The 11,911-nt window shown below is 33.6% G+C and overlaps 9 protein-coding genes across 9 annotated transcripts; 4 read left to right on the top strand and 5 right to left on the bottom strand.

Moving 5' to 3' along the window:
- Positions 1 to 35: 35 nt before the first annotated feature.
- On the top strand, positions 36 to 335 carry M896_110380 (uncharacterized protein; the record flags this gene model as incomplete). The annotated part of the gene is made up of 1 exon (XM_014707564.1): positions 36 to 335. The coding sequence occupies one exon, from the start codon at positions 36 to 38 to the stop codon at positions 333 to 335; it is 300 nt and encodes a 99-aa protein (XP_014563050.1).
- Positions 336 to 454: 119 nt separating this feature from the next.
- M896_110390 (uncharacterized protein) lies at positions 455 to 1,780 on the top strand (the record flags this gene model as incomplete). Its single annotated transcript, XM_014707565.1, has 1 exon — positions 455 to 1,780. The coding sequence occupies one exon, from the start codon at positions 455 to 457 to the stop codon at positions 1,778 to 1,780; it is 1,326 nt and encodes a 441-aa protein (XP_014563051.1).
- Positions 1,781 to 1,802: 22 nt separating this feature from the next.
- On the bottom strand, positions 1,803 to 2,462 carry M896_110400 (uncharacterized protein; the record flags this gene model as incomplete). The annotated part of the gene is made up of 1 exon (XM_014707566.1): positions 1,803 to 2,462. The coding sequence occupies one exon, from the start codon at positions 2,460 to 2,462 to the stop codon at positions 1,803 to 1,805; it is 660 nt and encodes a 219-aa protein (XP_014563052.1).
- A 136-nt stretch (positions 2,463 to 2,598) lies between these two features.
- On the bottom strand, positions 2,599 to 3,135 carry M896_110410 (membrane traffic protein; the record flags this gene model as incomplete). The annotated part of the gene is made up of 1 exon (XM_014707567.1): positions 2,599 to 3,135. The coding sequence occupies one exon, from the start codon at positions 3,133 to 3,135 to the stop codon at positions 2,599 to 2,601; it is 537 nt and encodes a 178-aa protein (XP_014563053.1).
- Positions 3,136 to 3,315: 180 nt separating this feature from the next.
- M896_110420 (deoxycytidylate deaminase) lies at positions 3,316 to 3,741 on the top strand (the record flags this gene model as incomplete). Its single annotated transcript, XM_014707568.1, has 1 exon — positions 3,316 to 3,741. One exon carries the CDS (start codon positions 3,316 to 3,318, stop codon positions 3,739 to 3,741), a length of 426 nt encoding a protein of 141 aa, XP_014563054.1.
- Positions 3,742 to 3,777: 36 nt separating this feature from the next.
- On the bottom strand, positions 3,778 to 7,086 carry M896_110430 (myosin heavy chain; the record flags this gene model as incomplete). Its single annotated transcript, XM_014707569.1, has 1 exon — positions 3,778 to 7,086. One exon carries the CDS (start codon positions 7,084 to 7,086, stop codon positions 3,778 to 3,780), a length of 3,309 nt encoding a protein of 1,102 aa, XP_014563055.1.
- Positions 7,087 to 7,273: 187 nt separating this feature from the next.
- M896_110440 (uncharacterized protein) lies at positions 7,274 to 7,867 on the bottom strand (the record flags this gene model as incomplete). Its single annotated transcript, XM_014707570.1, has 1 exon — positions 7,274 to 7,867. One exon carries the CDS (start codon positions 7,865 to 7,867, stop codon positions 7,274 to 7,276), a length of 594 nt encoding a protein of 197 aa, XP_014563056.1.
- Positions 7,868 to 8,030: 163 nt separating this feature from the next.
- Positions 8,031 to 8,816, top strand: M896_110450 (uncharacterized protein; the record flags this gene model as incomplete). Its single annotated transcript, XM_014707571.1, has 1 exon — positions 8,031 to 8,816. The coding sequence occupies one exon, from the start codon at positions 8,031 to 8,033 to the stop codon at positions 8,814 to 8,816; it is 786 nt and encodes a 261-aa protein (XP_014563057.1).
- A 14-nt stretch (positions 8,817 to 8,830) lies between these two features.
- Positions 8,831 to 9,856, bottom strand: M896_110460 (uncharacterized protein; the record flags this gene model as incomplete). Its single annotated transcript, XM_014707572.1, has 1 exon — positions 8,831 to 9,856. One exon carries the CDS (start codon positions 9,854 to 9,856, stop codon positions 8,831 to 8,833), a length of 1,026 nt encoding a protein of 341 aa, XP_014563058.1.
- Between the last annotated feature and the right edge of the window lie 2,055 nt (positions 9,857 to 11,911).

The following is an 11,911-nucleotide window of genomic DNA, read 5'->3' on the forward strand; positions in this document are numbered from 1 at the left end:
ATGAAGTGTATTTGAAGGAATATTATGTCCTGAGCATGCCGAATGAATTTGTTGAGCCTTTAGACCTAGCAAAGAGGTTGAGAGCGCAAGTGTGTACACCTGAAGATATACTTAGAAAAGTTGAGTACTTGAAGACACCTATATGTATAAACAGAAGCGATGTTAGAGAAGTACAGCGATTGTCAAATTATTTATATCTTGTTTCTACTAGTAATAAAATACTTGTGTCTCTGGTATTTAACACAGACATAACTGATCAGTTTATGAAATTTAAAACGATCGTTGCTCACAAGACTTATGAAGGAGTGTATTATCACGTGAATGTTTATTTCTGAATAATGAAGGAAGACTTAATAAAGGTGCATCATAATGTGAATGTTTATTTCTGAGTAATGAAGGAAGACTTAATAAATGATATTTTGTAAAACCAAATCCAATTTGATGGTTTACCCTGATGCTAAAGGATTTGATTGATGAAGATGAGTTTTGCAGAAAGCTTAGAACAGCTTCCGAGGATGATGCTCAGGATGGATTTTATATAATATTTTATAAGCTTCTTCTGGATCCTTCGCAACAACTGCTAGACAGCCTTCTGTCAAGTTATCCTGTCCAAGACGTAGTGAATGGTTTAAAACATCTCATAAAATTCAAGTTTTACAGACTTACAGATGATGTTTCTAACAACCTGATTAGCATCGTTAGCATGATGCTTGTATATGAAGATAATGTGGATACATTAATTGTGAACATGCTGCGACTTCATCTTATAGAAGATGTATTTTCGATGTACAAGGCGCATCCAAAGTACTTTACTAGCCATCCTGTGTCTCTAATGTTTTTGATGTTTTTTTGTGCCCAAAGCACTATACATCGAGCATTTTTTGATGCATCTGACTTTCAATGCAGTGATTTTCTGTTTTTACAGATCAAGGAAATGATTGAAGATCAAGGTTCTGAGACTTACGTAAACAAGAGATCCAAAAAGAATATTAGCAAACGCAACTTAGACTACCCACCCTTTCCGTTTATAGATTATTTTTACTCAAAAGGACTTCTGAACGTATTGTTTACAGCCACGCCATTTAATATGCTTTCTTCTCAACTTTCAGTGGAGCTTGAGATGAACATAATGTTTGTTCTTGAGAATGTGCATAATCTTAACTTTGATTTTTACATGAATCTTCTTTTTAAGGATTACATACGCAATGAAACAGAAGCATGCAGAGTTTTGAGATTTATTGCAAACATTCCATGTATGTTAAGCATATATAATGTAGTGGATAGTATATTGAGGAGATATCCGTCTTCTTTTGTTGCATTGATATACGATTTGATGTTTTGGAATGAAAAAGAAAAGATTAACCAGAATCTAGTGGATTATCTCAAAATAATGGATAACAGATGCATTCTGATGATAAATCCTCTGCTAGATGAATGGCAATCTCTGAAATACGCAATTGACATTATACATAAGAGGCATCAGCCAACCAAGGAATCAATTCACCGGATGATACACGGACTTGGATTTGACAGGTATTACGAGATAGTCCGAGAAATGAAAAGAAATAACATACCTATTATACCAATTGAAATGTATGATAAGATAATAAAAGAATCTTTTGAGTGGGACGGATATGCACAGGTTTATTTGTGGAAAATACTTGGATTCCAAAAAATATATTTTGGATTGGATGTTAGTGATGCAGGTTACAAAGAACGAAGTATAGAAGCAAAAGAAGGATTTGAAATTGTCAAAAGCTTGTGTACATTGACACAATGATCATTTGTACTCTTTTATTTATCTATTTGTTTAAGTTGTTGGCTTTGTTTATTTCTATTAAATCGTCTTTATATTTTTGAACTTCCAATAAGTGTTTTTTGAGAATCCATGCATCTTCAGTACGAAGGTTTTTAATGCAGATCAAATGGTTCAATTTTACAGTATTATAATGAACATCGAGTGCGTTTATAATCGAATTGTATTTATATGTCTTCCATCTATTTATTGCACATCTATGTATTTTTATCCTTATGTTTTGCAGAATAAGTTCTTCTGTATGAGTCAGATTTGTAAAGGCGATGTTCAAAAATAATTTTTGGAAATCCTTTGTTGTACAATCGATAGACACACCCAGAAACCTGAATCTTTTGATATCAATTTCATTAGCCGAGTCTATACTTGTATTCATTTCAGTAGATCCATTATATTTTTCTATTGTATGCATCAAATGTGCATATTCGACAACTATGGACGTTTTCAAGCTAAGATGCATAGGATGAAGTCGTTTAAAGCATCTTTTGCAAAGCAATCCTTGAGTATTTAGATCGAAGTCACAAAGTGAACATTTCATTCCATATTGCTGTAACCTAAGATAATCCAGAATTACCTGGACATTCTTACGGATTCTGCAAATTTTCATGCTTCTCAACACGATAAATGCAGTTGTCCAATTCATCATCATATGTGATACTTCGCTGGCTTCTAGATAGTTGATGTTTGGTTTTATGAATGGTTTCAACCGACGTTTGGAAATTAGATATCCATATCAATACAAGGTTTTTGTATGTGTTTCATAAATAAACTACAGCAGAACACATTTAATCAACTTTCTTGGCATCTTCGGCATCCTTCTTTTTGAATTCGTTCTCTGCAACTGTCTTCACAGCATCAGTGGCTTTCCTGACTGCACTCTCAATCCCACATTGCCCTGTATACCAATGCTCAGGTATGCGAATCAGTATATTGTCATACAGAACCAATCCTGCCTTGAACCTTAGCGGTCCTGCCCAAAGCACAAAAAAGAACTTTATTGTGTACCACAAAGGAACAAATCGAAGTATAGGGCCTGAGTATGCATCCAGAGATGTAAGTATTCCAAAAACCATCCAGAAAACAAGCATATGCTTTATCTCATCTCGTTTTGGGTTGACTTGCTTCAGTATCACAAGTGTCTCTTGCAAAGGAATGACAATACCAATTGTTGACGTCACGATCGGCCCGAAGGGGGTTGCCATAATGATAGCAACACAAAACAGGCATGCACCAAGCAAGATGTAGGTCTTGTCTATTTTCGTCAGATCCTCAAGTCTTTGGAGTACAGGGATTTTATTGGCTTGCTTCCTAAGACACTCCATTTTCAGGGTTGATGCAAACAAAAACATATACAATATTTATCTCTATTGTTTTCAAAACAGAATGATGGATACTAGATTTGATCAATAAACATAATGCTAAACCATATCATACAAATATTCTATTACACTCATATAAATGATTAACTGTGTTCATGAATCCGTTTTTGATTCTCCCATGGCATGCATGAAGTTTTTATGAGCATGGCATTTGAACAAGCCGTCAAGGCATTCGAACTGCAGGAGGTTCCTGTTGGATGTGTAGTTGTCAAAGACAACAAGATCGTATCTTCTTCACACAACATGACCAATGCCAACAAATCTCCTCTTGAACATGCTGAAGTTCTTTGCATCCGGAGTACAGACTGTTCAAACAGTACATTTTACATTACATGCGAGCCTTGCATAATGTGCATGGGAATAATATCAAGACTAAGCAACGTAAAAGTATACTACGGATGCAAAAACGAAGTATTTGGAAGTAAAACCATATGTGGTATTGGAGATAACACAGTATATATCCCAGACGAGCGCTGCTTCAAGATTCTGCAGAAATTTTATACAAGAGAAAACATATTTGCACCTGAAGAAAAGAGAAAAGTAAAATAGCAATATACACGTTTTAGTACGTTTTTTATTTATCTACTATTTATTGATTGATTTCAGTATAGACATCAGACTTTCTGAAGGAATATATCTTGGGCATATAAAATCATGAAGCGATGTGCTTGTATAGTTAGGCATGCTTATTGTGGGATCTTGAACAAACTTGTCTTCTCTGTTATCTTCTCCAAAATGATATGATGCATCTGAATCCAACCTTGCAACTATCTCATTTATTTGTATGCAATTAAGGATTGAGCATTCATCTAGAATGCTATCTGCTGTAGCGCGTGCTTCTACAAGATTGATCAGTTTTATAATTGATGTAATATGCGATAAATTAAACATACCTTCCGAATAGTTGATGTTTCTACAAAACTTGTCTATTTCATTAATATTATAGTTTATCTGCACTCCTCTGTTGAATGAAAGAAAATTCTTGCGGACAAGGATCTCGTTGAAAACTGATGTATTGATTGTTTTCAGTATATAGTTAGCAGATTCTACAACATATGGCTCTGGAATGTGATAATACAGCATTTGGTGATAGAAATATTCAAGAAGCCGAATCAGTTTTGAAACATGAGGTGGCTTGAAAATCTTCTTGAGGTATCCTTCATTACATTTGAATCTAGAAATCTGTTGATGCTCAACAACAGCATCTGGTAATACTTCAAGTATAGACACTCTTTGCAATTCACAAAGGTGTTTGAATAATATTGATATCAGATTTTCTATCTCTTCCACAAAAATGCCTTTTTCTCTAAGGATGCTTTGATATTCAATCAGGTTGGACAATATAAATGAGATTTTGTGGATGTTCCTCTCAAACATCTTCAATTTAAGATATATTTCATCCATTATGTTAACACTGGTTTCAACTGCATCTCTATCAAGCTTACTTACCACATAGAATGCTGAATGAGCCAAACTTAACATCTCTGGTCTTGGAACTTCCTCGTTTGAAAATGATGGTGCAAATTCTAAATACAACTGGATTAAACAACTAAAAATATTGTACGAATTCGTGAATGAAACGCTTATTTGAGATTCTTCGTCGTCCCTTTCAGACAGTTTTCTTTCTAAATCCTCTACTTTTGCCTTATACTTCTCAAGTTCCAATTCCACCATGTTTTTTTTCTTCAATGCTTCACTTTGGAACTTGTATTTCATCTCAAGCGATTTACAGGTTCTGCAAGGTGTTTCACAGAATCTTTTGTACTGCTCTATCTTCAATTCCAGATCTTTAATTATCTCACTATATGTTCTATTGGTTTCACCTTCATTGCTGTGTTTATCATTAATATCAATGCTAGAGCAACTTGTAATCAGTGATTCTTTATCTTTCAACATCATATCATCGCATTCTATAATGACTGGAGTAGATGCTTCATTGATAAGCTTTTTCTTATACTCATCGCAATTTTCATTTACAAACAGAATCTTCTGCTTCTTTTCTTGTGGATGTTTTTTCAAATGTGCTTGCAATGATATTTTAATAATTCTAAAACATTCGCTATAAGCATGATTTCTACAGCTCTCCAACACATCCAGTATCTGGTTGCTCATGAAGTATTTATTATTTCCCTTTATGACATCCACAACTCTGTAAATACATTCTCCAAGCATACTGTATCTATTTTCAAAGGTTTTAAAGAGCATTTCCTGTGCGAAACACTGCTTACTTATTCTGATTGCTTGTAGAATCCCACATTCAAATAACTGTTTGGATATCAATGCTCTATCGAAGACTCCTGGTTTTTTGTAGAGATTTGGTTTTAGACACTTGATGTATTTGACTTGAGTCTTACCTATGGAGCCCAATAGTTCATTCATAGAGTGCTTAAAATACCTTACTAAATCTCTTTTGCTGTTATCATCAGTGGCAATTGGCATCCCTGTAAATATCTTTAAGTTTCCTCTTTCCTTGTTTTTCTCAATGAATGACTTAAGGCCATATTCCACATCTCCTGCATAATGCGATATTACTATTCTATCATCCACTGTTGTTTTTATGCTTTGACCAAGATAGTTTTTTATTTTAGTGCCAAGATTTGCTGCACTGCCCCATGAATTCTGACTCTCCTCACTTATCAGATCAACCAATCCACAAGGCTTTTCAATATCAACAATGCACTGCTTCACCGTTGGACGTTCGATGGTTTTCCACACAATACCTTCATTCTTATAGTCTTCTTGCTTTTCTTTCAAAATCTTTCTAACAAACTCACTTTGGATTTTTTCATTTGTCCAATTGATACAAAATTGATCAAGCCCATTGCTTTTGAATGCTTCAAATCCAAATATATCAAGCACAGAAATAGAGCCTGTGTTACCTTCGCCTTTCAATCGATTGTTTATACATGATGTAATGTAGTTAAATATACTTGAATATAGTAATCTTGCCATGGAATTTCTTATTGTGATGGCCTGTACTTGTGTATTGAATACTTCAATTGTCTCTCCTTTGACTTGAATCGAAAATTTAACCAATGCTTCTTCAACAATATCTTCAGGAATACTATATATCCTACAGAACTCAACAAAACAATCATTTCTCATCACTTTCAGAATGCCATCGCTCACAAAGTTAATAGAACCCAAATATAGAATTCCTATCAGGTATTTTTCAATTTGCTTAGCATTTTGTATTCCTAATTGCTCCATTGAGGAGAACACTTTGGTGTATTCTTTGGCATAATCTTTGAATTCTGTAGTGTCTGATATATTCGATGTGTCGATAAAATCATTCTTGATAAATATCTGATGTGCGGCGCATAGTTGATAAAACACATGGAAGTTTTTCTCTCCTTGCTCATGATGCGTAACTCTGCTCTTTTCAAGAAGATAGGTCTCAAACACTGCTCCAGTAATACTTGCATCTTCACTGAAAAGCAGCTTTATTCTCTTACCAAACCTAGAGCTATTGTCATTAAGGCGTGTACGAGCATTTCCAAATGCTTCTAGCACAGTATTAGCAGCAATTATGTTATCGTGAATAAATTGCTCGCTCTTCAACTTTCTTAATAGATAATCTATCATAAGCCTTGCATTTTCTGTCTTACCTGATCCAGATTCACCACTGATAACAATTGTTTGATCTCCATGTACACAAAAATCTCTATAGCATGACTCTACAACATTACATACATGAACAATCTCTTTATCTCTATCAAAACATTCACTGACTGAGCCATTGTTGTGAGAATCTACTCCTGTGTATGGATTGACAGCCAGAAACACCACTCCAGACCTTGTATACATCATACATTCAAAATACCTTTTCTCAAGAACATCGACAATTGTATTCTCACTCAAATCGTCTATTTCGCAAAGATCGCCACTTTGCATCCCTGGGTTGCAGATACCTTGTTTTGTTGCTGCATGAACCAATCAAATGATGAAATGTGCTGATTCGAGAGAACTCAAGTCAAGAGGCAAATGAATCAGTAGAAGTAAGAAACATGTATCAGTTTACTGAGAGAAAGTGATTTTTAACCATTGACTAGTCAGTAACCATCTGTTTTTCTAAAATAGTTTATGCCTGGTTAGAGGCATGCTTAACAATAACATTCAGCTTGTTATCGAAGTACATTAATGCACAAACAAAATCATCATCGCTTTCAAGCATTACGTATGCATCGTTGTATATGATATAAAGTACAAATTCATTGTAATGCTCTAGACTTACAAAGTCTAGGCTCTGAGAAGGCAGGAAATGACCTCCAATTCTTCTAATAACGCTCCTTTTGAAGTTATTGAAGGACGAGCCTTCGAGAGGAACTAGGAACTTAAGATCTGCAAATTGTACAAATGCAACACCAACAATGTCATTTCTGTTTAATATGGCTCCTGATCGTTTGTTTTTGAACATCTGAAATATTTTGTTTTTTTTTTCGCTTTCACAAGGAATCCTTAGACATGATCCGCCTGATATCTCAAACTTCAGTCCCTTCTTTCTCTTTTCGATTTTAAGGATGCTTTCATATGGAATCTCGCCCATTAATCTATCTTTGTGCATGACTACAAACTTATCTAAGCAGAAGTGTGTTGAGTATTCAAGAACCTTTGATTTGAATTCGTATTTGCTTTTTATAGTTGTTAAAACACCGTCAGTCTCTTCAGCGTGCATTTTGTTTTGATGTATCATGTTTATGTTTTCTGCACGAGTTATTGTTTCAGCTTTGCCTTCCAATATTCATATTGCTTCTAATCCAATCATGATATAAAGAATACCGCCAGAGCTGTGATTCCCTCCAAATCAAAATATAAAACAAATAAGATGGCAAAGGGAAATGAAAAATAGAATCAAAACGTTTCTACCGTCTCCTGAGTCTTTAGAGATCATAAAACCACTCAAGAAAAGTAAAAAGGCAAGGAAAGAACGACCTTCAAAACAACGCTTAGCAAAGTCGATTTATGATGAGACAGATCTTTCAAAACTTACACCAAGGCAAAGAATTCTTCATCAAAAATATCATCAGAATAAGCAAAATGCCAATAACTTTTTCATATTATCTAATAACATATCAGCAAATAGTACTGAACGCATGATCTCAACAGAAAAGACATTAAAACAAAGTAAATTAAAGAATAAACGATCCATTAAAATGTTTAAAATACAAGCATTAGAACCTGTCAATAAATCTAGATCAGATGAAGTTGAAGAATACAATGAGAATTCATCTGATGCATTGGCTCAGGAGAGCAGCTATATTCCTATAGAAACGAGTGATTTAATAAAAAGCGAATACGAAGATCTCGATTGTGAGGATTCATCTTCTATGGAATCTTTAATAATAGAGCCATTATGTGTCGAATCACCATTTAATGATACTCCTATTGAGTCAAAGCTAAAAAATAGCAAGATTTGTATAAGATGCTTCAAGGATGCAGTGAGAGTATATCTAAAGTTCGAAAATATGCATAGCATCCATCGATGTAAGCTTCAGAAGCTTATAATGGTTCACAAACATAAAATACGGCAAAATTTGAAACAAAAAGCTTGTTTTAGTATTATAAAAAATGACGAAATGCAATTTTTATATGCACTCGAAAACGCAAGGTGTTGTACTTCATGACTTTAATATAGAATTTATTTTGCTATTTCCTTCTCTTCAAACTCAATTATACTTTCTATTTCCTGAACTATGGGTCCAGAATCTTCAAATCGTGAGATTCTTGTTACTTCAAGGTTTTTTGCATGTTTGTTGTTTAAAGGAACATCAAATAATTGATCACGCATCGGACAGAACATAGAAATCAAGAGCATATCCAGAATAAGTCTTATACCGAAATTCAAGCTTTGTTGAATCTGGTAATATAATTCTGTCATCTCAAATGGAATTGCTACAGTATTTACCGTGTATGTGAGGAACCCATGGAGCATCAAGCAAAAACTTAGTAGATTTGTACTGTCAAGTGATTTGTATTCAGAAAGAAATCCATGCTTTGCTTTGAGAATCATCAACAGCACCACTGAGAGATAAACTTCACTTCCCAAGAAGAACGATTCCATGAAAATAGCCGTTTTTTCATTTCCTATCTTAGGTCTGCTGTAATAGTACAAAATCAAAGGTGCTCTCAAAACTGCATATATCTTTGAGAAAGTAATGACCGAAGTGTTGAATATAGATTTCGTAACAAAGGTTCTTGCCACAGACATATTTGTTCGGAATACATCAAATGCTCGTTCTCCACTGTTGAACACTGAATATGCACATGGCCCCCACAATCCAATCAAAAGGAAAATAGCTGACATTCTAAGAACTCTAGACACACTAAGAGAGATGTTCAGAATATACACCAGATCAACACTCAGGCTCTTGTATTTTATAGGATACTTTGCATCTAACACTCCGTTAATCTCTATCCAAAGCTTATCTATATCAACCCTTGTACTAAGATATGCAACCGTACATATATAAACTGTTGAAAACAATATCGAAGTCAATATGAACAGTGATCCAAGGCTTCTGAGCTTTCCTTTGAATATATTGTAGCTGGGGAGCGTGCTTCTAGATGATCTCCAAATAGAAAACCCCAATAGCAGTGTAGAAAATACAGCCTCGTTCATGTATTGCATGCTTCTAAGGTCATCTTGGGTTATCGTATTTTCCATTTGTTTACCAAGCCGTTCTTACTTTATAAGATCGTTTTGCAATCTGAAACTATAATCAAAACACACATCCTAGTCGTTTTGTTATCAATGGAACTCGTTTATTATTCTTCTAATTGTGATAACTATTTTTATAATTACATTATAAGTTGTCATAAATCAAGCATAAGGATATATAATTTATTTATATCAACCAGGTTCTATTAAGGTTTTACTGAGTTTGTAAACATTCTAGTTTTGTAACTCATCGGTATTTCTAAATGGTCCATTGCATATAACATTCTTCTATGTATTTTTTACTATCAGAATCGTCTGAAGTCCATTCATTATTATGAGGATCATTTGAAATCATTTCCTCACCTATTTTTTGTTCTTTCAATTGTTTTTCTAATTCTTCAATTGTTTTCTCAATCCATTTAGTTTTTCATTTAAACTATTTTGATCAATTAAACTCGGATCTACTCTATATCTTTCTGCTAAATCTTTTATTTGTAAAACCTTTTATTTGTTCGATTTTTGATAGTTTATTTTTAAGTCTTGATGTACATTTGATATTGTTTGTTATTGTCTTAATACGAGATATCACTTTAGCATGCACTTTTGGTAGTATTTTATTTATATATACTATGTTATTAAATGGATGAATCTTCTCTAATTCATCTAAAAATTCTTCAAACATTCTTTGATCTACAATTTCTTTAAATTCTTCTTTAATTTCGTTACGTACTTTTTTTAATACTTCCTTATCTAAAGAGTGCTCTGAAAACTTACTCCCAAGCATTTCTGCTTTCATTTGATATACCTTAATATATTCGGGAAGTTTATTTAGTATTTGATCGAACGCTAATTATTTTTGTTCTGTTTTAATTAATACACCTCTTTCCAATATTTTAGGCAATTCATTTTTAAGACTGATTGTCTTAAATTCAATGAGCTTTTGCACTACATCACTGCTTTCTGTAGAGTTTTGGATATATGTGGATAATTCTGCATATGCTACGTCTGCAGTTTGCTTCATTACATTATGCATTACTCCATAATCCATCAACTTTTCTAATTGCGGTTCCAAATGTTCCAACAAATTGTTACTCTGCATGGGATTTTATATACTTTACTTTACTTTATATATGGTTATAAATCGATACCGCCAAATATTATCATATTGCATTCACTTTATTGTAATTATTATATTTTTTATTAAACTCACATATTACATGACTATTCACTTATTTAATCAAGTAAGACTTATTCCTTAGGCTATTCTTTAACAGTTGTATTTCTTTCAAACTGGGAAAGCCACTTAAATATCACATCATTCATCATTAGACTACTCATAATAGTATGAATCACTCCAAAATACAGCATTAAACACATTATTATACTCTTGATCATTCCATTCTCATTCACTCTACTTCTTTTACTCTCTTATCCATCAGATAATTCATTTTACCATGTTCAATCTTCTTAGCCACCATATTAATCCATCTCATCGCATATACTGACATACACACCGCTATAATCACCAACACACTCCACCGAATTTATAGATCTCTCTGTTTTATTCAGAAATGGTATAATCACTTTCAATCTTGTCATTACAAACACTCCTCCTATCATCAATACATCTTTCAATACATTCTTTTCTCTTCCACTGCATATGCTATTGTCAATAATATATACCTTTGTAGCTATTGCAAGCATCACCGTTACCATTATCACTATCACATCAGGTATTATATCACTCATTACTATATCAATCACAGATGCTATAATACATAATATCAGCATAATGATTGCAGGTACATCATCTGTCAGTTTATCCAATCTATCTGCCCTAATGTACCATTATGGTTATCCTTAAACCTCTTTATTTCATCCATCATATTCTGTAGACGTACACTCGATGGATTAGTATCTCCAACTCCATACTTATAATAAAAATCGCTCAAATCATCGTTATAATCACAATATCCAAGATCTTTATATTCTATAGGAACAAATGCCACATAATTCTGCTTGTCTTTTGTATAATCTATCAGCATCTGTTTACAGAATATG

Source organism: Ordospora colligata (genome assembly GCF_000803265.1).
Source record: "Ordospora colligata OC4 chromosome Unknown contig_11, whole genome shotgun sequence".
NCBI lineage: Eukaryota > Fungi > Microsporidia > Ordosporidae > Ordospora > Ordospora colligata.